Source organism: Bos javanicus, chromosome 18 (genome assembly GCF_032452875.1).
Source record: "Bos javanicus breed banteng chromosome 18, ARS-OSU_banteng_1.0, whole genome shotgun sequence".
NCBI lineage: Eukaryota > Metazoa > Chordata > Mammalia > Artiodactyla > Bovidae > Bos > Bos javanicus.
Genome location: NC_083885.1, coordinates 51,891,899 through 51,916,822, shown reverse-complemented (window position 1 = coordinate 51,916,822; position 24,924 = coordinate 51,891,899). Strand labels below are relative to the sequence as shown.

At 52.1% G+C, this 24,924-nt stretch overlaps 1 protein-coding gene across 2 annotated transcripts; it reads left to right on the top strand.

Annotated features, from left to right (window-relative positions):
• Positions 1-8,697: 8,697 nt before the first annotated feature.
• Positions 8,698-23,322, top strand: CADM4 (cell adhesion molecule 4). 2 transcript variants are annotated; one of them, XM_061388524.1, is made up of 9 exons: positions 8,698-8,828; positions 18,265-18,411; positions 18,712-18,864; positions 19,119-19,253; positions 19,899-20,063; positions 20,192-20,282; positions 20,662-20,834; positions 21,674-21,802; positions 22,283-23,322. In XM_061388524.1, the coding sequence occupies exons 1-9, from the start codon at positions 8,765-8,767 to the stop codon at positions 22,390-22,392; spliced, it is 1,167 nt and encodes a 388-aa protein (XP_061244508.1). In that variant the 5' UTR covers positions 8,698-8,764; the 3' UTR covers positions 22,393-23,322. The 2 variants fall into 2 exon arrangements, with proteins under 2 accessions (XP_061244508.1, XP_061244509.1); XM_061388525.1 differs by lacking the exon at positions 18,265-18,411 and having other exon boundaries at positions 8,727-8,828.
• The last annotated feature ends 1,602 nt before the right edge of the window (positions 23,323-24,924 follow it).

Sequence of the window (24,924 nt, the reverse complement as noted above, 5' to 3'; positions counted from 1 at the left end):
ACAAAATTGTTTCCCTGGAACCCTATGATTTAAGGCAGAAAAAGAACATTTTCTATGGTGTCTGGGGGCAGGTGGAGGACAGGGTTTCTTTTCTTTTCTCAATTTTTATTTTATATTGGAGTATACTTGATGAACAATGTTGTGTTAGTTTCAGGAGTACAGCAGTGTAATTCAGTTATACATATACACGAAAGTGAAAGTGTTAGCTACTTAGTCATGTCTGACTCTCTTGTAGCCCCATGAACTGTGGCCCACCAGGTTCCTCTGTCCATGGGATTCTCCAGGCAAGAAAACTGGAATGGGGATCCATTCTCCAGGGGATCTTCCCGACCAAGGGATCGAACCCAGGTCCCCAGCATCATGGGCAGATTCTTTACCACCTGAGCCACTAGAGAAGCCCCATTTTAAATATAGTGGTGCTATATGTCAATCCCAAACTCCCAACCTATCTCTTCCTGCCCACTCCCAGAGACAGGATTTCTTTTTAAGATCTTCTCAAATCATATATCCAGGCTTCCCAGATGTCTCAGCAGTAAGGAAGCCACCTGCCAATACAGGAGACGCAAGAGACCAGGGTTTGATCCCTGCATCAGGAAGATCTGCAGTAGGAAATGGCAGCCTTCTACAGTATTCTTGCCTGGGAAATCCCGGACAGAGAAGCCTGGTGGGCTACAGTCCATGGAGTTGCAAAGAGTTGGACATGACTCAGCACATTCACACACAAATCATGTATCACCAACTGTCATTGTGGTGGCCTAGAAGGATGGGGTCAATATCACCTCTTGGACTTCCCTGGTGATCCCGTGGTTAAGACTACATGCTCCCAATGCAGGGGACCCGGGTTTGATCCCAGCTCAGGTAACTAGATCTCACATGCTGCAACTACGAGTTCGAATGTCACAACTAAGACCCAGCATAGTCAAATAATAATAAATTTTACAAAACTAGAATGTGGTGGAAGTGGCACCATGGGAAGCCGATTGCCATGTCAAAGTCCTCCTGCACCAAGACTGCCATGCTCTGAAGACACCCAAGCTACTCGTGCATGGATACCACATGTAGAGAGAGCCCCAGAGGTTCCAGCCACCTCAGCCCAGGCACCAGCCAAGAGAACAAAGGAGCTACCCTGGACGTGGCAACCCAGCAGATGCAAGGTGCAGGAGACCCGAGAAACCCAGCTGATTTCATTTCCTAGGACTGCCATGGTAAGTGACTACAAACTTACCAACGAGGTGGCTTCAAACAACAGAAATTCTGGATGCTAGAAACAAAAAAAATAAGGTGTTAGCAGAATTATGCTCCTTCTAAAGCTCTGAGGAAGAATCTTTTGTGGCCTCTTCCTTGCTTCTGGGTTGTCACTCAGTCATGTCCAACTCTTTGAAACCCCATGGACTGCAGCACACCAGTCTTCCCTGTCCTTCACTATCTCCTGGAGTTTGCTCAAACTGGTGTCCATTGAGTCGATGATGCCATCCAACCATCTTATCCTCTGTCACCCCCTTTTCCTCCTGCCCTCAATCTTTCCCAGCATCAAGGTCTTTTCCAATTTTGGCTGCATTAGGCAGCCAAAATGTTGGAGCTTCAGCTTTAGCATCAGTCTTTCCAATGAATAGTCAGGGTTGATTCCTTTAGGATTGACAGGTTTGATCTCCTTGCAGTCCAAGGGACTCTCAAGAGTCTTCTCCAGTACCACAGTTCGAAAGCATCAACTCTTTGGCGCTCAGCCTTCTTTGCCGGCAATCCTCAACAGTCCTTGGCTTGTGGCTGCATCACTCCAGTCTCTGCCTGTCATCACATGACTTTCTTTCCTGTCAATATGGCTGTGAGTCTCCAAATCTCTCTCTTTGTATGAGGACACCCTTCACTGGATTTAGGGGCTCACCCTAATCCAGTTTGACCTCATCTTAATATATCAATCTACCTTTCTTTCCTTTATTTTTTTTACTTTTTGTCTGTACCCCTCAGCATGTAGGGTATTAAGTTCCCCAACCAGGGATCGAACATGCACCCTCTGCCTGGAAGTCCCCCTATTTCCATATAAGGTCACATTCATAGAATCTGGGAGTTAGGATTTCAACATATTTTGGGGGGACACAATTCAACCCACACAGAACCAAAGTTTCCAATATATGGCTCCAGATGAAGCAGCTCATCCATCTCTGGCTGTTGGCTCCAATCCATTGACGAGCCAATCCACACTGACCTCACTGTGCCTTGCTCAAATTCCTGACCCACAGAATCATAAAATAAAGAGGTTGTGGCTTTACATGGCTGAGTTTTGGGGTATTTTGTTATGCTGCAATGGTTGGCTAGAATAATCACTTGTTTGTCTGGTTTTTGCTAACTCTCCCCACAAGACTCTCCATAAAGAGTAAATCCTTTTATTTGCTCACTACTGTATTCCCAGTTTCTAGATTAGAGCCCAGGACATGAACAAAGGAGGAAGGGAGGGAAGGAAAGAGGACATCTTGGGTGGTACCCTACAACAAAACCTGGCCTAAGGCTATATTTCCCATGATACCCTTAAGCAGAGATGAGGCTAAGATGACATTTTCTGAGATGGTTCATAATTAAAATTGAGGCTACTTTCACCATTCTGCTGTGATTCTCTACAGCAGCAGAAACTTACTGAAAAGCAACCTCCACTTCCCGCTCCGCCCCATCCCCCTACCCCTCCGATCCCCTCACCCTCCCACACCGGTGAATCCAGAAGTTTGTTGCAAGGCAGATTTTTATTCAGTGGTCCAGGAATGGAGAAGGGGTCAGTTCAGTTCAGTCGCTCAGTCATGTCTGACTCTTGGGGACCCAATGGACTGCAGCCCGCGAGGCTTCCCTGTCCATCACCAACTCCTGGAGCTTGCTTAAACTCATGTCCAGCCAATCAGTGATGCCATCCAACCATCTCATCCTCTGTCATCCTCTTCTCCTTCTGCCTTCAATATTTCCCAGTATCAGGGTTTTTTCTAATAAGTCAGTCCTTCGCATCAGGTGGCCAAAGTGTTGGAGTTTCAGCTTCAACATCAGTCCTTCCAATGAATATTCAGGACTGACTTCCTTTAGGATTGACTGGTTGGATATTCTATGCTCTAAAGATACCTTCTTCCAGATTACAAGTGGGGGACAAGCTTTTTATAGAAAAGGGTGAAGAAGAGCTATTGGGGGCGGGTCTCATGTCACCCTGATTTGTGGAAATAGGTACTGATTTCCTGGAATGAACTCCTCTTTTCTGCCCTTGAATGACCCTTTGGTGGCTGGACAGGAATTGGATTGTACCAATATGGTGCCGGGGGCAGAGATCTTAATATTACAATGAGATGGTAACGAGCTGCAGAGCAACCCTTGTCCCAGTTTTGAAGTCCGGTCAGCTTATACCAGTGTCTTGTGGTTAAGGCTCTCTTATTCCTGTCTTGTAAAAAAAAAAAAAGAAAGAAAAAGCAGCTAGAAGGTATAGTCAATTGTGGGTTTGTTTTTTTTTTTGCAAGTTTGCCCAGAGTGAGGTTTTTCTTAGAAATGAGGGGGAGGATGGCTTCCTTACCTTTTTGTCTAAGGGAGGTGTACTTGTTTTATTGAGACAGTTGAGGTGTGGGTTAGGGACCCTCAGGTTGCTCCCCTGGGTGATAACTGGAGACTAGGATTGCATTCATCATGATACCCCTACAGCAGAGACTGGAGGCTAAGAATACATTTCCCACAATGACTTAGAGCTGAAATTGAGGCTAGGACTGCATTTCCCATGAGACCCTGTGGCAGAGACTGGAGGGTAGGATTGCGTCTCCCATGATGCCCTACAGTGGGGATCAAAGGATGGAAATACATGTCCCATGGTGCAGCTATTGAGGCTAGAGATAAATTTCTCATAATGTTCTACACCAGACCTTGTGATCAGGACCTCATCATTAATGGCTCCCAAGTTTTTGTTCAGGGATCTCAGTTGCAAGAAATAAAATCTGTTTGAGCTGACTCAAGCAAAAAAACGACAGCATTATTGGAAGTTTAGAATCCAGGCAAGAGCTAGGTCTCTGGGCTGCGCCAGGGACAAGAAACAGAATTGAAAAGCTGGGCGAAATCAATGTTGTCTCCCTTTTGCAAAATCTGCCTCTCTGTGTCACTCTCTCTTACTCTGAGTGTGTGGCTTCCTTCATGGACTTTCACCTCACTTTTGTCTCCTCACAGACTACCTCCGGCCTCAAACACAGTAGCCAAACATGCCCTTGAAATGTCAAGTACCAAGAACTACTGTGTCTGGTTATACTATTTTGATGAACAGACTCTTCTCACTCTTCTCTGGTGGAGTCCAGTTTGGGTCAGGACGCTGCCGACAACCTCCTCTGCTACAGCCAGGGAAGTTTGTATCAAAGCCATGACATACAGTTGTGCACATTGAAACAAGCATCTGCCACTCAGGCAGTTCTCATGGTAGGCAACCCACTCAGGCAGAGCGGAGAAAACCACCTCTATGAGAGAGATCTCATCACAAGGATGGGGGAGCAACTGAAAAAGAAAACTACCACTTAAAATGTTTTACTCTGTAAGCAGGGATGCCTCCATGTATTCTATCTGAATTGCAGGTAATATGGTGATCAGGGCTGTATTTACAAGGATACCCAACTCAAAATGGTTGAAACAAAGAGGAAATTGATGATCTCACAGAAGAGATCATGAGTTAGGGCAGTTCCTGGCTTGACTTATTCAATGTTTCCATTATGTCCTAAAGGATCCATTCAAGCATATCTGCCTCATGGCCTCAAGAAGGCCACTGCAGTTCCAGGCATCACACCCACATTCGGAAGCAATAACAAAGGGCCAACTCTTCTCTTCTTTTTTAAAACAAAGAAAGCTTATCCCAAAACTTCCAGGGTGACTTGCCTTTCCCGCATTTCATTTGCCTGATTTGTTTCATGCCTCACCCCTTGCACTAGAAGCGGGCATGGAACCACAGTATTTAACAAAGTATAATCAGACCCTACTCCTAGGACTTCCCACACATCAGCTGACTATTAAAGAAAAGTTGATGCCTGAACAAAATCAGGATTCTCTTAGGAAAGAACAAAGGAGGAGGGAATGTGTGTTGGGGGAAAATGCCCACCCAGTCTTCTTTCTGTAGAGGGAACAACTCAGTTTTTCCCTACTGTGTCTTTCTCCTGTGCATCTCCTCTACTCTCACACCAGCATCACACTCACAACACTTCAGGTCATCAAATGTGGGGAGTGCTTCCCCACACCAGGCAATTTTCTGTGACCCTGGCTGGCTGTTCTGTGACTTAATTCTGACACTATCTACCCGGAAATAGCCTCAGATCCCACAGATTAAGGACTCAGGCCCATACTTCCCACTTCCAATGACAATCAGAAGTCCAGATTGTGCTTCTGACCAATCGGCTACAAACCATAGGTTCCCATGAGGATCCCCCTCTTCAGGTCTGATTAACCCACCAGAGTGGCTCACAGAATTCAGGAAAACAGTGACTTCCTTTTATTTTAAAAGAATATGATAGAGAATACAGATGAACAGTCAGATGGAAGAGATGCACAGGGCAAGGTCTGTGCCCAGGGGCACACAACTTCCATTCTCTTTTCAGGCATGTCACTCTCCCAGCCCCTGCATGTGTTCATCAACCCACAAGCTGCCTGAACCCCATACTATTGGGATTTTTACAGAGGCTTCATCACAAAGGCATCATGGATCCTTCACTCCAATTTAAGCCCTTCTCCCTTCTCAAGAGAATGGGGAGTGCGGCTGAAAATCTCAAGTTTGTTATCATAGTTGGGTCTTTTGGGGGACCAGACCTCATCCAGGAGCCCACCATAAGTCACCTATTAGAACAAAAGACACTCTTATCACCCAAGAAATGACAAGGACTTCCGGAGACCTGAGTTAGGAGCTAAGGTCAAAGACTAAATATTAGAACAAAGCTGTTCCTGGTGTTCTTATCACTTAGGTAACTACAAGGGTTTCAGGAGCTCTGTGTCAGGAACCAGGGGCAGAGACCAATATATTTTCTATTATCTTGCAGAACGATGCTGAGAAAACAAATAACAAACTCTAAATCATCCCAAGACTTCAAAAACCCAAGAATGGTCAAGCTCACAGTGCACAGCCCACCCCGTCACCCAAAATAGCGGGGAAAGCAACTGTCTCCCTAATATCTACTTCTGTTTGAGAAATCTAATTTCACCTCTGACCTGGGGGTGGAGGGAGCCTGTGGCTCATATCTAATTTAATCAGTTTCGTCTCTTCTCCTGGCCATTGATGTTGGTTCAGTGATAGGCAGGTGGCATTATCTGGACCAATTTCAAGGAGGGTTCTAAGGAAAAAAAAGTATTTCCTCATTCTGCTGAAGGAGCTTCTTCAAGTCTCTTATCTCTGCTCAGGCTCCCACAGCCTGGCTTTCTCAGTCTGTCTGTCTTTTTCTCTCTCTGTGCTGTGTGCTATGCTAAGTCGCTTCAGTCATGTCCAACTCTTTGCAACCCTATGACCCATAGCCTGCCAGGCTCCTCTGTCCACGGGATTCTCCAGGCAAGAATACTGAAGAATACTTTTATTTCCTACTCCAGGGGATCTTCACAACCCAGGAATTGAACCCACATCTCTTGCATCTCCTGCATTGGCAGGCGGATTATTTACCACCAGCACCACCCAGGAAGCTCAGATATATACCTATGTGAGTGTATGTTAGGTGGTTTCATTCGTGTCTGACTCTATGCAACCCCATGGACTGTAGCCTGCCAGGCTCAGAGGTCCATGAGATTCTCCAGGCATAAATACTGGAGTGGGTTGCCATGCCCTCCTCCAGGCGATCTTCTTGACCCAGGGATCAAACATGCATCTCTTGCACTGGCAGGCACTAGTGCCACCTGGGAAGCCCTTTTCTCTCTCTACGCCTCTGCAAATATGAAGCCCCAAATATGTGGTCTCAGGGGTATTGACCAGTCATACTACTACGTAAGGGGACCATTTATCCTTAGGACAGATAATGCTGGAGTCAGTCATACCCAAGACTTTTTTATATGTGAAACAATCCTCTTTTTCTTAAGCCAGTTGGGTTGGATTTCCCGTCACTTGCATGAAAATCCCAATGGATACATTAACTTGTAGTAGGACTGGGACAGGACAACCTCATGTGGAAGAAAAGGTGGGGCCCAAGATAGATGAGAGCCAAACCAACATCCTCCAGGGTGCCCTGGAGCTGGAGCAGGAGACACTGGTTAAAGCCATGAGTGGGGGACCTATAGATTTTTGAGAGGAAAGACAATCCTTAGCTACTCCCTAATCCAGTATCCCAAATCCAGGTTGGACACCTCTCTCCCACCTATCTCAATACACAGACTGTGAGCTCTAGGAGGACTGGAGATTATCCAACCCCACACCTCTCTCCAGTTTACAGAAAGATAAACTGAGAATTGAAAAGGGAAGAAGTCTCTTGGAGCTGTGGTCCTGGGCACATAGAGACTGATGGGAGCTTGGATCCCAAGGACAGAGAGGATGCTGGGAACTGAGAACAGAAAGGGTACCAGGAGCTGAAGTCCAGTGGAGGACCTGAATGGAGGAGTTTTGGGTAGTGATGGAGATAAAGGATTTTCATAGTTGGCATATCCCAGTTTCCCTGATTGTCAAATGATGATAGAAGAGGTTGAAGTCTCCTACCTTCCATGGTTTCTCACTCTTCCTGGCTCATAAGGGTGATAACCCTGCACCAGGTCTACAAAGTCCCACAGAAGGGGGCTCGGGGAGACTCACCTCCCAGGAGGGAAAAGGGACCCAAGTCTGGAGGAGTGAGTCAGCACCAATGATGGGAGAGAAGTGGGGAGAGCTCATAGACAGGGACGAAAAGAGAGGCTGGGGCCGGAAGAGTAGGGACGCAGGGTGGGGAGGCTAGACGCTTGGGCGTCCACCAGAGCCTCTCCCACCCCAGGAATGATGCAGAAACACGGAGTTTCCGGGTGAGGACCGGGGGAAGGGTGAGACCTGACCCCAGCCCAGCCTAGCCCTGCCCTGGGAGGTCCTGGACCTGCCCAGATATCAGGCTGTTGCCTTCCCTCTCAAAGTGGCTCAGCTCACAGCCTGTCACATGACACTCTCAACCTCACACTCACCTGTCCACAGATTACCTCTCACTGTCACCTTTCCTATACCCCACTCCATGCTCACACCTTCACCTTCACTCCCCCTCTAGAATACGTTCACTTCCCCTCTGGAATATGTACACCCCCTTTCACCTTCACCCACGGAATACCTCCACCTGTCCGGGGAACACTTCACCCACTCACTTTCCCACCAAACTCCCCCTCCCTGGACGCTCACAGCCTCACACACATCCTCACTCAACTCCCTCCCCTCCGCACCCACCCACCTTGGCGCATCCTTGCAACAGCACCCTCGCCTTTCCTACGACACGCTGCCCCTCACAGCACCTGCCCGCGCTCCCCTCCGCATCATAGCCCACCACTTCTGCCCTCACCCAGCGCCTGCACTCTCTGGCCGCGGGTGCCCCCGGCACACGCCCCCTGCTCGCCCCCACCCCCGGGCCCCCGAGCTCTCGGGCACATCCCCTCCTCCGATTCCCCGCATCCTCTAGAGGTGCCCTCTCCCGCGTTGCCCGGGGCCTCCCCGCTTCTCCCCGCCCCCGCCCCCGCGCCGGCCCCGCCCCGGCCTCGGCGCCCCGCCCCCCGGGCGGGCAGGGGGCGGGGCGCGGGGGGCGGGGCGGGCGGCGCGGGCGGTGCAGGTGCCGGGCCGGGAGCGAGCGGCGGCGGCGGCGGCGGCACCATGGGCCGGGCCCGGCGCTTCCAGTGGCCGCTGCTGCTGCTGTGGGCGGCCGCGGCGGGGCCAGGTAGGGTCGGGGGCCGAGGTCGGCCGGCTGGCCGGGACGGGGCGGGGGGCGCGCCGCGGTGACAGCCGGGCGGTCGCGGGGCCGCAGAGGCCGAACAATGCGCGCGGGGCCGGGCTGGGCCCCCCTCCCCGGGACAAAGCGCAGCGCGGGCCGGGAGCCGCGAGCCGGGAGCCGCGAGCGGGGGAGGGGGCGCAGGCCCGGCCACCGTGCCGCAGCCCCCGCAGCCCCGCACAGGCCCTGATCGCGGCAGGGACAAAGGGCCTGAGACCCCGCTCCAGCCCCAAGCCGGCCTTCTCGAGGCGGCCCCTCTGTCCTGTCCGGTCCCTGCGCCCCTCTGTGCGCCCGCCTCTGAGTCCCTCAGTCTCCCTCCTTGTCCCCCTACCCTTGTCCTCTGTCCCTCTGTCTCCAAGACTGCCCGTCTCTCTGCCTGTCCCCCTTTCTCCTTGCCTCCCTGTCCCCCGGCTCTCTAGCCTGTCTTTGTCCCCCATCTCTGTCCCTTGGTCTCTGTCCCTTTTCACTGGGTCACTCTGCCCGCCCCCCAGCATGCTCTCCATTCCCTTCTCTGTGCCCCTGTATTTCTTCCCCGTCTCTCTGTCACCTCTGTTTCTCTGTCCCCCACCTGTCCCATTCCCTTGTCCCCTCTCTTTCTGTCATTCCTGGTTCTCTAGCCCTCCCTGTCATCTGTCTCCCCCATTCCCCACTCTCTCCTGTCTGTCTGTCCCACTGTGTCCCTGTCCCCTGTCTCTTTGCCTCCCCTATCTACTGTCACATCCTCCATCCTGGGCTTCCTCATCACCATCCTTCATTTCTGCATCTCTCTGTCCCTCTGTGCCCCTGGAGAGGAACTGAGTCGGGCAGGGCATCCTGAAGGGCCCTGGAGGGAAATGTGTGCATATGTGTGTGTGTGTGTGTGTGTGTGTGTGTGAAGTGTGTGGGGAACCTTGGCATGTGGGCACACACGTGGATCCAACAGATGCCTTCCAAATGCTGCCCCTCCCCACCCATTCACACACCCAGGCCACTATCTACAGAGAAGCCCCCTCCAGGACATCCAGGGAGCCCTCCACGTTCCCTTATCACACACTGTGAAAAGCTGGAGTCCTCGAAGACAGGGTGACCCTGAGACCCAGGACAAGGTCAGGAAATGTCACCCCCACACTCACACTCTCACACTGTGTGTGCCTGGTACCTGCCACCAGTCACCCCCTCCCCAGGGGGGAAAGCCACTCGGGGTCAGGGGGGAACAGATAACAGGGAGGTAGCTGAGCCGGAGTGGTAGGGCCGGATGTCCTGTAGAAATTTGGGAGCTGTGACCAGATGGCACAGGGTTGGGGGCCTGCCTGGGTTTAAATTTTGGCTCGTGCCATTTGCCAGTGTAGCCAATGGCAAGCACCCTTCTCTCTCGGGGCCTCAGTTTCCCTTTCTGTAAAGTGAGGGTGTTGAACTCAGTGACCTGAAAGGAAAGGAACTCCAGCTTGGACGCCCGAAGGGGTTTCTGGCTAGCTGGGTGCAGTGACACCTTCCCCACTCCAGAGCTGAGGCAAAGTGTGCTTCCCGTCTCCTCAGGGCAAAGTGACGGGCTGAGAGTGGGCCTGTCACCCTCCACCTTGCTTTAGTCTATAGTCTTCTGTCATCGCTTCAGAACTTTCACCATTGCGTCCTTTCTTTGTGGCAGACAAGCCACAATTTCCCAGATGAGCGCTTTAGTACTTAAGCTACATCTCCATCCACTTTTGTTTCTCTTTGTTAGGCCAGCTCATAGACTCCTAGAACCAATCAATCCAGTGATCAGAGAACCTGAGGGTGTTTTAGAACCACTGGCTTCCGGAAGCCCTAAGTCTTTAGACTCTTGACACCTTTAAAATTCTAGAACCTCCCTGGCGTTTGCATTCTAGCCTCCGGACACCTTGAAAATTCTGAAACCTTTACCTCTTCGAGATCCTGAATCTTGACACCTCTGAGGTCTAGAATCGTGGGAGTTTGGATTCTCAGAATCAGAATACTGCCTAGGAGGACCAACTCCCCAGTTTGAGAATCTTTTCGCCAGCACTTCTGGGAAGGAGCTCTCCAGGCTTGTCCCTCCTGCGGTTTTAAAGTCTCTGCTCCCTGGTGCCCTAATTCCCTCTGTAAACTTTCTCTAGATGAAGTGACGGGGGACTTTACCAGTTGGGAGAGAGCTAGGTGTCATGGGAAGCACTCTGGAACCGGGGGCTCTCAGGTGTAGTTCTGGGTCCGCCCCTTCCCCATCCCCCTCTGAGCCTCACTTCCCCTTCTGTAAGGTATGGGCTAGGCAGCTGAAGTATCTGATCCCAGGGGGCCCACCCTGCTTTCCTTTTCATTGGCTATTTCTGAATGGCTTTGGCCACCGGATTCTTGGAGGTGTCCAGGGCCCCCACCTTCCACTCTTTGTCACTCCCCTTCCCGTCTCACCTTGCCCAGCCAGCAGGAGTGGGGACAGGAGCTGGGGTTCATTTACACCAGGAATATCAGAAAAGGATGATGAGACGTATGCCAACAGAAAGAAGGGTCCAGGGTGGGCAGGCGAAAGGGATTTAGAGAGGGATAGGTTGCCTGCCCAGAGATGCAGGCAGGCAGAAACAGACCCACAGGCCAGGCACTGGATGGCCCAGAAGGGAGCACGGGAAACAGACCTCCAGATCCAAAGAAAGGATGAAGAGGCTATTAAGAGTGGGGCTGGGGGGCCCTGATGGAGGGAGAGTTTGTTAATCCGGAATAATGTTTCCCTCCCCAGGGACTGACTCTTCCTGCCTCCTAGAGTTTAGGCTGGCCACTCTGAGAAGCAGGGTTCCGCCTCTGGCCCTCACCCACCCATGAGCCGGATGCCTGCGTCCCCAGAGCAGGGGGTCAGGTTCCCCAAGGGATTCCAAGACCTTAGACGCAGCAGGGCTGGGGCCTGGGGTGGGTTAATGTCGTGCGAGCCTGGCCTGTCCCCATCTTGGGGAACACAAAGGCAGCTTTCTCTCTCTGGGTGGGGTGGGGGTGGGGGGCCTGGACTCGCCAGCGCCCAGTGGCCTGTGGCACCACGACCCGAGCACCCACTGGTTCCCGCCTGTGCAGACCCCAGGCCCCTAGGTCCTCTAGGAACCAGGCACGGAGGCGCCTCAGCAGACACCCAGTGGGGCAAGAGGGCAGCTGCAGAGCCCGGGTTCTTCTGGAAGGGGGTGAATATAGAGGACGCTGGGGGTGGAAGAGAAGACAGCAAGGGCTCAGTGCACCCTTCCTGGAGCAGGAATTCTTTCCCTGACCCCACACCCAGGGGGAACCTCCGGAGGACTCCCCCACCCCCTGACTGGGCTCAAGGCCCGGAATCCAGGGAGTTTTGAATATCCCAGGAACGTGGGGGCCACAGGGGGAACTTTGTATGCGAGGCTGCTGACTCACCCCGACGCCCCCACCTGATGCTTGGCTCACAGACGGGAGGGGGACAGGAGGGCTGGGGAGACAGGGCTGTGGTTCTGGGGGGCTGATGGCTGTGGCCCTGGAGCCAAAAGTTCCCGGGAGGTCCTGGAGCCGGGGGCCTAGAGTCCTGGGTCTGAGGGAGCAGAAGTCTAGGGGGTTCCATGTTAGGGCGAGGAGGGGCTGGGGTCTTGGACCCTGGGTCTGAGGGAGGAGGGGCTGGGGGGCTTGAACTCCTGGGTCCAGAAGGAGAAGGGCACTGGGATCCCAGACTCCTGGGTCTTGACGGAGGGTGGGGTGCAGGTGCAGAGTCCTGAGAGAGGAAGTCCTGGGCGGGGGTCCCACTCCAGGTTTCTGAGGGAGGAGGGGCTGGGACCCTGATTCGCTGGGACCCTAGGTCCTGCGAATACAGGCGCCTTCACAAGGCTGAGCTGGGGAAGAATTGATGCTTTGTGTGAGGATGTTCGGACTCCGCCATTGATGGGGGGCTGTGAGGGGGGGGGGTTTGGTCAGGATGCAGGGATGTACCACCTCCCTAGGGGAGGATGGGGGGGGAGGAGGCAGGATGCCATGAGTCCCCTGGAGAGAAGATATGGAGGGGGCGGCTGTGACCTTCCCGGAACTGTGACCTTGAGACTCCCTTGGGTATTCGCTGACTCAGGACCCAGGAAGTGCTCCCCCCACTCCCTTTAGTCTCCGTGGAAACATCCACCAGCTGTGTAGTCTGGACCCCTGGTTCCTGAAGGAAGAGGGGGGTGAGGGCCCAGAATCCTGGATTTGAGGAGGGAGAAGTCTGGGGGCTTGCGACTTCTGGATTTGAGAGAAGATGCTGAGAACCCAGATTCCTGATCCTGATGGAGAAGGAAGCTCCTGGATCCTGGGAGAGGAGGCAGTTCGGGGGGCTGGATTTGGGTCTAAAGGAGGAGAGTGTTGGATTCTGGGTCTCTACACATCACCTGCTCAGCCACTCTTTCCCAAACCCTCCCTAGTCCCTTTTTTCCAGGCAGTTTAAAGGGCCAGTGCCCCAGTCACCAAAGCTCAACCCCTCGCTGACCAGAAAGTCCTGCCTCACCACCCCCCAACCCCGAAACAAAAGCTCCTGGGACATTAATATTCCAGGCACAGACACTGTTGGTTACTGACTCCTCAGGAGGGGGAGGGAATAAAACAAAAGCCCCCCACCCTTACCCCATGTGCTCCCTCAAGCAGAGAGCAGGGGATATGTTTGGGGGCGGTGCAGACCCAGAGGTCCTGAGGGCACCCAAGAGATGTTGAGTTTCTGCCACTGACTGGCCTGGGACCCCTGAGCCTCATTCTCCACATCTGTAAAATGGGGGGCTAGCCCTTGGGCTTGTCGAGGACCAGGATCCACGGATAGCCTTCAAGATGTTTTTTTAAAAAGTGCCCGATGTGCAAACAGGCCAGTTCAGTTTTCACAGGAATAAGCATGTTTCTGGAGGTTGTAATAACAGCAGCGCAGAGGGCTCCCTGAGCCTCAGGTTCTGATTTTTGTGAATCAGGCCCTGGCATCATCCCCACTTTACAGACGGGGCATCTGAGGCTCAGAAAGGTTAAGCCATTTGTCCCAGGTCACACAGATGGCAAGTGGTCCAGCTGGGATCAACCCAAGTGTTTAAGATGAGAATAATGCCATGTCACAAAGTTGTCGTGAGGCTGAAATGCCTAGCACTTGAGATTCAGGCATCTGTCTCCCCAGACATTTATCAAGGGTCAAGCACACATCCACACACTAGGGTGCAGCAACAAACCCGAGAGATTGCAATCCTGCCTTCATGAGTAACGGGGGACGGACAACCGACAAGTGTGCAAATGAATAAAATAATTTCAGGAAAGTTCCATACAGGAAATAAAACAGTGGTGATGAAATAGAAAGAGTTCTGGGGACTTCCCTGGTGGTCCAGTGGCTAATGGTGGTCCACGCTCCCAATGCAGGAGGTCTGGGTCTGATCCCTGGTCTAAGTGAAGGTCCCACATGCCTCGGGGCATGTGCTGTGACGCATGAGCTGTGACTACTGAGCCTGCGCATTCTAGAGCCTGTGCTCCACCACAGGAAAAGCCCACGCACTGCAACTGTCCAGCTGATGTGTTAAGACTGGTCTTGTGGGGAGGCAGGTGTGGAAGTAGGGAGACTCACGAGTAGCTCTTGAAGGACCAGGTCAGAGACAGTGTCACTGGATGATGTGACAAAGGTGAACAGGTTTGGGATATATTTTAGAAGCAGAATGGATAGATCTTGCTGATGGAGTGGGTGTTAGAGGTGAGGGAAAGGGTGAAAACGTGGATGATTTTTAGGTGTTTTGGCCTGAGCAACCAGGTTGTGACATTTACTGAGACTGAGAAAACATGGGAAGGAAAATGTTTGGTGCCAGGATTGGACATATTAAGATTGCTATTCAGGAAAGTGCTAGATAAACCCCTAGTTCAGTTCAGTTCAGTCACTCAGTTGTGTCCGACTTTGTGTGACCCCGTGAATCGCAGCACACCAGGCCTCCCTGTCCATCACCAACTCCCGGAGTTCACCCAAACTCATGTCCATCGAGTCGGTGATGCCATCCAGCCATCTCATCCTCTGTTGTCCCCTTCTCAAGATAAACTCCTAAGAGGGGCTTAAATTCACAAAACATTATATTCAAAGATAAAAGAAGCCGTAAGTTAGTATCGAAGGCTTTTATGACAATTCTACATCATCACCCAGGCATCTTCCAGGTCTCAGTTCCTGAACTCCATCACATGCTGGTTTCAGGCAGCACAAAGGTGACCAGGTGGAAAAAGGACTCGTGCCCTTTCTTTAAGAAGTCCCCTTCGACTTCCATGGTGATCCAGTGGCTAGGACTCTGTGCTCCTGATGCAGGGAGCCTGGGTTTGATCCCTGGTCAGGGAGCTAGATCCCACATGCCACAACTAAGAGTTGACATGCTGCAACTAAGACTTGGCATAGCAAAATTTAAAAAAAGAAGTCCCCTCAGACGGTCACATGACACTTTTCCTGATATCTAGTCGGACAAAACTTTATCACGTGGCCTCACTTAGCTGCAAGGGAGTCTGGGAAATTTCTCTTTCTGCTGAATGTAGGGCAACCGTAAGGGCTACCCGGATGGCTCAGTGGTAAAGAATCCACCGGCCAATGCAGGAGACACAGGAGATGTGGGTTCAATCCCTGGGTCGGGAATATCACCTGGAGGAGGAAATGGCAACCCACTCTAGTATTTCTAGTCTGGAAAATCCCATGGACTGAGGAGCCTGGTGGGCTGGACAGTCCATGGTGTGGGGCCGCAAGGAGTCGAACATGACTTAGCTGATGAGCACATCACAGGGCAACCACAAAATACAATCAGGATTCTTTTACTAAAGAGAAAAGTATACACTAAAGAGTGTATACTGAGTAGGAAGCTAGCTGTCTCTGCTTCCCCCGCCCTCTTCAGAATTAATCTTTTCCAGCCTTCAGCCCCCAAATCAGGTTACCTATCCCTCTTAGAGGGACTGAAGCACTTCTCATGGGATTTTACAATGATTTATGTCTACCTCCCCATAAATCTTGAAGGCCTTCCAGGACAGGGACCTCATCTGACTCATTCCTGGGCACCCAGCCCCTGAAAATCTCCCTGCAGCACAAATGAATGAATGAGACAGAATGTAAGAGATATGAAAAAATAGTTATCCAGAATTTAAAGGTGAATAACCAGGGACTTCCCTGGTGGTCTGGTGATTAAGATTCCCTGCTTCCAATGCAGGGGGTATGAGTTTGATGCCTGGTCAAGGAACTAAGATCCCATGTGCTACATGGCATGGCCAAAAAAAAAAAAAAAAGTGAATAATCAAATCTGATCATGGCTCTTTCCTGCTTCAGTTCCTGGCCTTCAGGATAAAAGCTGATCTTGTAGCTTGGCTGAGACCCTTCACAAGCACATGCCACAGTCCTCACCAATGCTGGACACCTTTCACCCAGACAACCAGGAGTGGATGTGGGTGCAGGATACAGAACTGGGAGACCTCGAGGCAGATCCTGCCTCTGCCGCTCTCAGGCTGTGACCTTGGCCAAGTCATTTTCTTGCTGTGGAACAAATTTTCTCATCTAAAAAATGAGAACTGGAAAAAGAAAACTGGGAATTGATAATAGTGCCTCCCTTATTCAGGTATTGTGATGATTAAATGGAAATTATATGGGTAATGCCCTTAGCACAAAGCCTGGAACAGAAATTGCCTAATAAACAGTAGCTATGATGGTTATTGTTATTTTGAAGATGACAGTGACATTGATGATGCTGATGATGATTAATCTCAGCTTTGAGCTTTACTCTGCACTGTTTACTTGGCTGGAAACGCCCCCTTACTAATCCCTTACTTCATTCCTCTGATGGATTAATCAGGGTAAGTTAACTGCTGTAACAACAGCCCTGAAATCTCAATGGCTTAACCAAAAAATGTATTTCTCACTCATGCTACAGTCCTGTGCAGGCAGGTAACCCGGGGCAGAAAGTTAGGGCCCCAGACTCCTTCATAATCCTGTTCTCCTCTGGGCTCCTAGGAGTCCTCTCCATTCTGCCAGCATGAAGGATTGCGGGTGAGATGAACCAGGCTGGAGGAGGTGTTTCTCTCTTCTGCCCACAGCCCATTGGCCAGAAATCAGTCATGGGGCCCCATGTAAGCACAAGGGATCCTCGGAAATGTAGCCTAATAGTGTGTTGTCCCTTGAGGGCTTCCCTGGTGGCTTAGCTGGTAAAGAATCTGCCTGCAATGCGGGAGACCTGAGTTTGATCCCTGGGTTGGGAAGATCCCCTGGAGTGAGTGGGTACGGCTACCCACTCCAGTATTCTGGCCTGGAGAATTCAATTCTGTACAGTCCATGGGGTCGTAAAGAGTTGGACATGACTGAGTGACTTTCACTTCAGTGTGTTGTACCAATTAACTTTAGCCGTGTTAAGACACCCTCCAAAACATTGTGGCTTTGAACAGCAATTATGTTTTTTGCTCATGACTCTGGGAGTCAGCAGTTTGGACAGGATCAATCGGGCACTTCTCTTGGTCTCAACTGGGGTCACTCGTGGCTGCAGTCACCTGGTGGTGCCACGGGGGCTGGATAGTCCAGAATGGTCTGATTCCCGTGGCTGGCATTTGGTGCTGGCTTTTGGCTGGGCCTCTCTCCCTCTGTGTGGTCTCTCATCCTCAAGGAGGCTGGCCTGGGCATCTTCACCCAACAGTGTCAGAGCAGCAAAAGGGCATGAGTGGAAGCTGTGAGGTCTCTTGAGATCCAGGCTCCAGAACTCATTCAATATCACTTCTAGCAAATTCTGTTGATCAAAGCAAGTCACAAGCCCTCCCCAGATTCACAGGGTCAGAGTGCTCCATTAATGGGAAGAGCAGCAGGAATTTCCCTGGTGGTTCAATGGTTGTGGTTAAGACTCTGCACTTCTACTGCAGGGGGTAGGGGTTCAGTCCCTGTTTAGGGAACTAAGATCCCACAAGCTGTGCTATACAGCCTTAAAAAAACCCAACAACACCTAAAACAGGAAAAGCAGCAAACTTAACTCTACAGGGATGAGAAGAATATCTCGCCCATCTCTGCAGACAAGTTAAAACATGTGCTCAGGTGTGAAAGATGGGGTTTGGTGAACACACAACAGTTTCCCATAGCCCGTGGATTGCTCACTCTTTAAAATATGGATCCAATGGAGCTTTCTTCTAGAATCTTCTCTGACCACTCATCTCCCTGGGTGGTCTTAGTCTCCGCTTCCTCTGGGCTCCCAGTGTGACCTGTGCTGCCCCACCCACCCACTCCTTAGATCCACTGGATCTTGATTGCAGCTCCTCTAGAGCAGGGGTCAGGTTTTATCCATCTCCTGGATTCCAGCCCACAGGAAACGTTGGGTGTACTGAACTGCATGAAAGGGGAAGGAGAGGTATTGGAAGTTTGGATGGGTGAGGACCCTAGGGAGAGAGCAAAGACTGAACTGTACCCCTCAATGAGTCTCTTATCCTGTTTCTCTGTCTACTGGTCCAGGGGCAGGACAGGAAGTACAGACGGAGAATGTGACAGTGGCTGAGGGTGGGGTGGCCGAAATAACCTGCCGACTGCACCAGTATGATGGATCCATAGTTGTCATTCAGAACCCCGCCCGGCAGACCCTCTTCTTCAATGGTACCCGTGGTGCGTGCTGGGGGGTCCAGAGCCTGAGTCTTGGAAGAGGAGAGGGCCGGGGACTGACCGAAGACAGAGCTGAGGCTCTGGTCTCCTGCATCTGAGGGAGGAGGGGGCTGGGGCCTGGACTCCTGGTCGTGTGAGAGGCCCTGAAACATTCTGGGTACCCAGGAGAGTGACTAGGTGGGCACCTTAGACACCTGGGTGTGGTTGGAGAAAAGAGAGGGCCGAACTCTAAGCTTCTGGAAGAAAGGTGGGACTTCTGAGCTACGGATTCCCCAAGTTCACTCCCGCCTTTTCACTCTCTAGCCCTGAAGGATGAGCGTTTCCAGCTTGAGGAGTTCTCCCCGCGCCGGGTACGGATCCGGCTCTCAGATGCTCGCCTGGAGGACGAGGGGGGCTACTTCTGCCAGCTCTACACAGAGGACACCCACCACCAGATTGCTACGCTCACTGTACTGGGTAACAGCCTCCCCCTCCTCAGATCTATCCTGTCTCCTTTCTCCTTTGCTCATCCCTTCTCCTGAGACTTGACCCTGGCTGTTTTTAACCTCCTGGACATCTGCTCCCAGTAAATATGGCCGGTTTCCCTGACCTCTTGCCTCTGTGTTTGACCCTTTGTTCCCCCGGTTCCCTGGAATCCTGCAGTTTGGTTACTCTGAGCCCACCTTGGTCCGTCTCTTGACCTCCCTCTTGTCCCCTTCTCCCTGTGGCAGTGGCCCCGGAGAATCCTATAGTGGAGGTCCGGGAACAGGCGGTGGAGGGCGGCGAGGTGGAGCTCAGCTGTCTTGTTCCACGGTCCCGCCCGGCTGCCGTCCTGCGCTGGTACCGGGACCGAAAGGAACTGAAAGGTATAACCTGGGGACGGGGATGGGAGTGGGCTGGAGAGGTGCCTGCAAAGGGCGAGACTTAAGAGACGGGGTTCCAGGAGATGTGGCTTGGGAAAGGCTGCTTTATATATGGATGGAGCTTGAGGAAGAGTGCATGGGTTTGGCGGACACTACTACTCAATATATTGGGCTTCCCTGGTGGCTCAGTCGGTAAAGAATTTGCCTGCAACACAGGAGACAATCTACAGCTCAGGAGACCCAGGTTCAGTCCCTGGGTTGGGAAGATCTCCTGGAGAAGGAAATGGCAACCTACTCCATTATTCTTGCCTGGAAAATCCCATGGACAGAGGAGTCTGGCTGGTTAACAGTCCATGGGGTCGCAAGAGTCGGACATGACTTAGCGACTAAACCACCACTCAGTATATACTTATTGAATATTGTTAGATGAGAGGACGTGGGGTGAAAGATCGAGGAGCTTTGGGAAGAGACACGGGGTCGTGGGCCTGGTTTGGATAGGGGCGTGGTTTGGAGGACTAGAGGCGAGGCTGTGGTTAAGGGGTGGGGCTTGGCAAATAGCCTGCTTTAGGATTGGCCAGATGGGAGGGTGTGCCTTCAGTGGGCGGAGCCATAGCCCTGCCTTGACAGTTTCTGGGCGGGGCTTGGCAGGAGTGACCAGCGGCCAGGAAAATGGCAAGGTCTGGAGCGTGGCAAGCACAGTGCGGTTCCGTGTAGACCGCAAGGACGATGGCGGTATCGTCACCTGCGAGGCGCAGAACCAGGCGCTACCCTCCGGACACAGCAAGCAGACGCAGTACGTGCTGGACGTGCAGTGTAAGTGCCTGGCAGGCCAGCGCCCGGCGGGGAAGGAGGGTTCCAATGCGCCTGCCACCTGCCCCCGGGAGAATTCCTAGTCCTGCATAACCCAGATAACCACTCTCTCATCTCACTCCTGCCCACAGACTCCCCCACGGCCCGGATCCATGCCTCCCAAGCTGTGGTGAGGGAGGGAGACACATTGGTGCTGACGTGTGCTGTGACGGGGAACCCCAGGTGAGCTTTGGGGTCCTAGATTCCTGGGTCCTGGGGAGAATAGGTGACCCGGAAACCTGAAGCTGGAAGAACAGAGAGGGCTGAGACCCAGCCTTCTGAATCCTGAGAAAGAAGGGATCTAGGGCTAGATGAGAGGAAGGAGGCTGTGGGTCCCCCAGTCTCCTGGATTCTGAGGAAGGGGCTGAGAGTGGGGGTGAGGGGCTAGGATTCCTGAGATCCTGCTGATGGGTGGAAGTTGGGCCCGGGACTCTTGGTTTTCAAGGAAGGAAAGGTCTAGTAAGGATTCTCTTATTTGGAGATGTCGCATATCTAGATTTCTGAGACGTCAGAATTGGGTGCTGACACCTGCGTCCCTAACTCTCATTATATCCCCGCCCAGGCCAAACCAGATCCGCTGGAACCGGGGTAATGAGTCTTTGCCAGAGCGGGCGGAGGCAGTCGGGGAAACGCTTACGCTGCCCGGCCTGGTATCCGCGGATAATGGCACCTACACCTGCGAGGCGTCGAACAAGCACGGCCACGCGAGGGCGCTCTATGTGCTCGTGGTCTACGGTGAGGACCTGGGGGCAGTCCTCCCCGTCCTGGGTGGGACTGGGCCTTGGAAACAGGAAGGAAGGATTGGAACGTGTTTGAGGCGTCGACCTATGCAAAGAATGATTCCGGGGGGTCAAAAGCCCACAGAGTTCTTACAGTTCTGGGACCAGACTGATTGTCTGGATTCAGATTCAGTTCTGCAGCGTCCTGTTGCAGGTAACTTTGTGCCTTAGTTTCCTCATCGGTAAAGTGGAAATAAACAACAGCACCTACCTCATAGGGTTGTTGTAAAAATTATGAGCTAAATATAGAAAGCAGTTGGAGGTCGCTAGCACAAAGAAGTGTTATGTGTTTAGCTCCTATGACGGTGCGGCAGGAATTTTGGAGTGGCTGGGCCCTAGATCAGCGGTTTAAATACCTGGAGCGTTTTAAACAAGATGGGAAGGGATTTAGGTCTGAAGTCAAAGAAAAAGGATGTGCTATTTCTGTTCTCTGGGGAATGAAGTGGGGGGAGGAGGCAGGTAAGTATTAGCGAAATGACTGGGGGCCAAGTCAGGCAGTGTACACACCAACAAGCGTTCCTTGAAGAAGTGGAACATCAAGAATGGCGCCAGGAGCTTTGTTCAGTGACAGTGTCGTAGCCAATGAGGTTTTTCCAAGGCGCAATTATTGCTAATGGGGGGGGGGGGGGGGGCGCCAGGGGAAGGGCCCACCAGGTGGCGGTAATTTGCGAGGCGTGGAACGTTAAGGGGGCGCGGTTGGACGTGGCTGCAGAATGGTTTAAGACATTGCCAGCTATGGGCCCGGGCTGGGACCGTCCTCTGATGACCTGGGCCTGCGCCCTGTCCCTCTGGCAGACCCTGGTGCGGTGGTAGAGGCTCAGACGTCTGTGCCCTACGCCATTGTGGGCGGCATCCTGGCGCTACTGGTGTTTCTGATCATCTGTGTGCTGGTGGGCATGGTCTGGTGCTCGGTACGGCAGAAGGGTGAGTGGGGGCGGGGTCAAATTCAGCGACGGGTGTGGTTGGTTGTGGCGTCCAGAAGAGGGTGGGGCCTAGAACCCGATTTGACAGAGGGCGGGCGTAGATCCAGGATTGGAAACTTGAGGCCCAGATCCCGAAAGGGGCGGGTCTTTCGGTCCAGTATCCTAAAAGGGGTTCAGGGTTGGAGCTGAATAAAGGACGTTTACGTTTGAATTCCTAATTGGCGAATTCGTTGGGAGCGGATCAAGGGGATACTACCTAGAGAACGGATAAGGGTTGATCTTTCAGTGAACTTGTGAAGTACTCCTAATTCTGCTTTTCTCTCTTTCTCTGCCCCTGTTTTGCTCTTCCCTGGACTTGACTCTCTCCCTGTATGTTCCATCTCTCCCTCTTCATCTGATGTGTTTTGTCTGCCTCCCCGTCCAACTCCTGGGTCCACACGTATCTGTGGCCTCTGCCGGGGGGGGGTCTGTCACCCCTCAGGCTCCTATCTGACCCATGAGGCCAGTGGCCTGGATGAGCAGGGAGAAGCGAGAGAAGCCTTTCTCAATGGCAGCGATGGACACAAGAGGAAAGAAGAATTCTTCATCTGACCCCACCTCCACCCCAGGCCTGGGCCTGGGCTGGGGTCCACCCCACTGCCAGCTGCAAAGACATTTACCAGAGTCTGGGATGGTGGGCTTCTCCCCCCACCACTAACACCTCAGACGCTTGGACAGGGATGGGGGTGTTGGCTGCCTGGGTCTCTACAAGGGCCAGAAGCAAGGGCCCAGAGGTCTGGGTCCCCCGATGGGGGGGCAAGGGCCAAAGGTCCAGACCCCCTAAGTCCAGGGAGGGCGGTAGGGATTGGGTTGGGGTAAGATAACTGGGGGAAGGCCAAGGCCCCTAGGCTGCAGTCCCAGGTCTTGTGGGGAGGGGTCAGATTCTGGGAAGGGTGGGGTGGGCAGGGAAGGGGAACAGAGATTTCTTTGGGGGTCCCAGACCCCATGCCAGCCATTGTAGGAGTTCCACAGAGCTCTGGGCACCTCTTTGCAAAGCCATGTTTGCACGGTGGGGGTAAGGGTGGGGGGAGGGCGTGGAAACAGGGATTCTGTGTCTTTGTGTCATAACTTTGATGGGGGCGGTGAGGGAGACAGCCCCAACTTTGCTCCAGTCCCCTTTCCCCAGCTCCTGGGCTCTCCTCCCCTCCTCCCTCCCCCCACATCTGTCCCATCCATCTTTGTCTCTCTGTCCACCCACTCCTGGGGGGGCCTTCCCCATCTCTCCTCCAGGCCCCCCGGGGAGGGGGAAAGGAGTCTGGGGGGAGGGTGCATTGCTCTCTATGGTTTTATATATAATATATTAAAAAAATAAAAAATCTGTATGAAAATATCAGATTGCACCCCTCCCCCCCATTCCTGGCTTTTGCCCCCTTTTTCTTGTTTAAAAAACAAAACAAAACACATTTTGTACGGGGCGGGGAGGGGAATGGGGAGGGGGTTTGGCAATCCCACTAACCACCATTAAACTGAGGAGAGAACAAGTTTTTGGGGTGGCTGTGTGTCTGTCCCTCTGCCCAGACCTGCACCATGTTGGGAGGGGGAGGGAGGGTGATAATTGCTGGTGGACTGTATAGGTCAGGAAAGGGTCCTTACATCTCTAAGGACACCTCCACCCTCCCAAGAACCTGGGTTCTTTCTGGTCAGTCTTTAAGCCAAAAAGCACTGTCTTGTCCTTTCAGTAGCCACTGAGCTACCCTATCCCCATCCAGTAGCCTGGACACTTCCCCTGCCTTATCCCCAGCCCTGACATCAATCTCCAGAAGACCTTTCAATTACTCACACTTTGCACTGTCAAAACCTGTCCCTGCCAGCTCAAAAATCTTTCCCTAGCTCTCCGTTTACCTCTAGACCAAGTCAAAGCTCCTGAGCCTGGCATTCCTGGCCCCTCATTCATTCATCTAAATTTTAAACAAGTGATTTTTATTTTCAAGTAAAAAATATATTAACCTTACTTTGTACAAGGTGCTGCTCAAAGGGCTGGAGATGCCACGGTGAATAAAACAGGCAAAAGCTAGGTGTTCCAGATAGCTTAGTGCTGACCGCAGACTTGATCCTGTTCTAGGCACTGAGCATCCAAAGTGGAAAAGAGTGACTCCATTCTTGCCTTCTTTCCTTTTATGAGGAAAACATTACAGCAAGGAAGCAAAACAAACAAAACTCAATTTCAGATTGCCATAAGTACTGCTGGGTTTCCTAGGTGGCGCAATGGTAAAGAATCTGCCTGCAGGAGATGCCAAGAGGTGGGGGTTAGATCTCTGGGTCAGGAAGATCCCCTGGAGTAGGAAATGGCAACCCACTCTAGTAGTCTTGCCTGGAAAATTCCATGGACAGAGAAGCCTCGTGGGGTTACAGTCAAAGTGGGTGACAAAGAGTTGAACATGGCTGAGCGCATGCACACACACACAAGTACTATTAAGATAAAAGGCAGAGTAAGGGGATATGGGGTACTATTTTCTTTTAACTTCTTACTATAGAAAACATCAAACATACAAAAGTGGAAAAGGACAATAAAGCCCCGTGAATCTGTCAGTCCCAGCTTCAACAATCATCTCACTGGCTCTGAGAGCCAATCCTGCTTTATTCATAAGCCACTCACTTCTCTAGAGTCAATCTGGAGGTGCTATCTCAGAAACATCAGAGAAAACCTCTCAGATTGACACCTCTGCCAGGATATGAATGACGAGCAAACAGTTATTTGAAGATCAGAGAAGAAAGCATTTTCAGGCAAAGGGAACAGCAATGGCAAGTGCCTAAGACGGTAAGGCTCAGGTAGACAGCACCCCAGTGGAGAGAGGAGGGGATGGGGGTGAAGTCAGAGATGAGTGGGTTAGACCAGGTGTTTAGCCCCTGAAAAGTGAAAACTGCTCAGTTCTGTCAGACTCTTTAAGACCCCACTCCATGGAATTCTCCAGCCATTTCTACTCCAGGGATTCTTCCCAACCCAGGGATTGAACCCAGGTCTCCCACATTGCAGGCAGATTCTTTACCAGCTGAGCCACCAGGGAAGCCCAAGAATATTGGAGTGGGTTGCCTATCCCTTCTCCAGGGGATCTTCCCGACCCAGGAATCGAACCGGGGTCTCCT

Coding starts and splice junctions, on each gene's coding strand:
- CADM4 (XM_061388524.1), top strand. CDS start 8,765: ATGGGCCGGGCCCGGCGCTTCCAGTGGCCGCTGCTGCTGCTGTGGGCG. Junction 8,829..18,264: donor GGCGGCCGCGGCGGGGCCAG/GTAGGGTCGGGG, acceptor CTACTGGTCCAG/GGGCAGGACAGGAAGTACAG. Junction 18,412..18,711: donor CTTCTTCAATGGTACCCGTG/GTGCGTGCTGGG, acceptor TTCACTCTCTAG/CCCTGAAGGATGAGCGTTTC.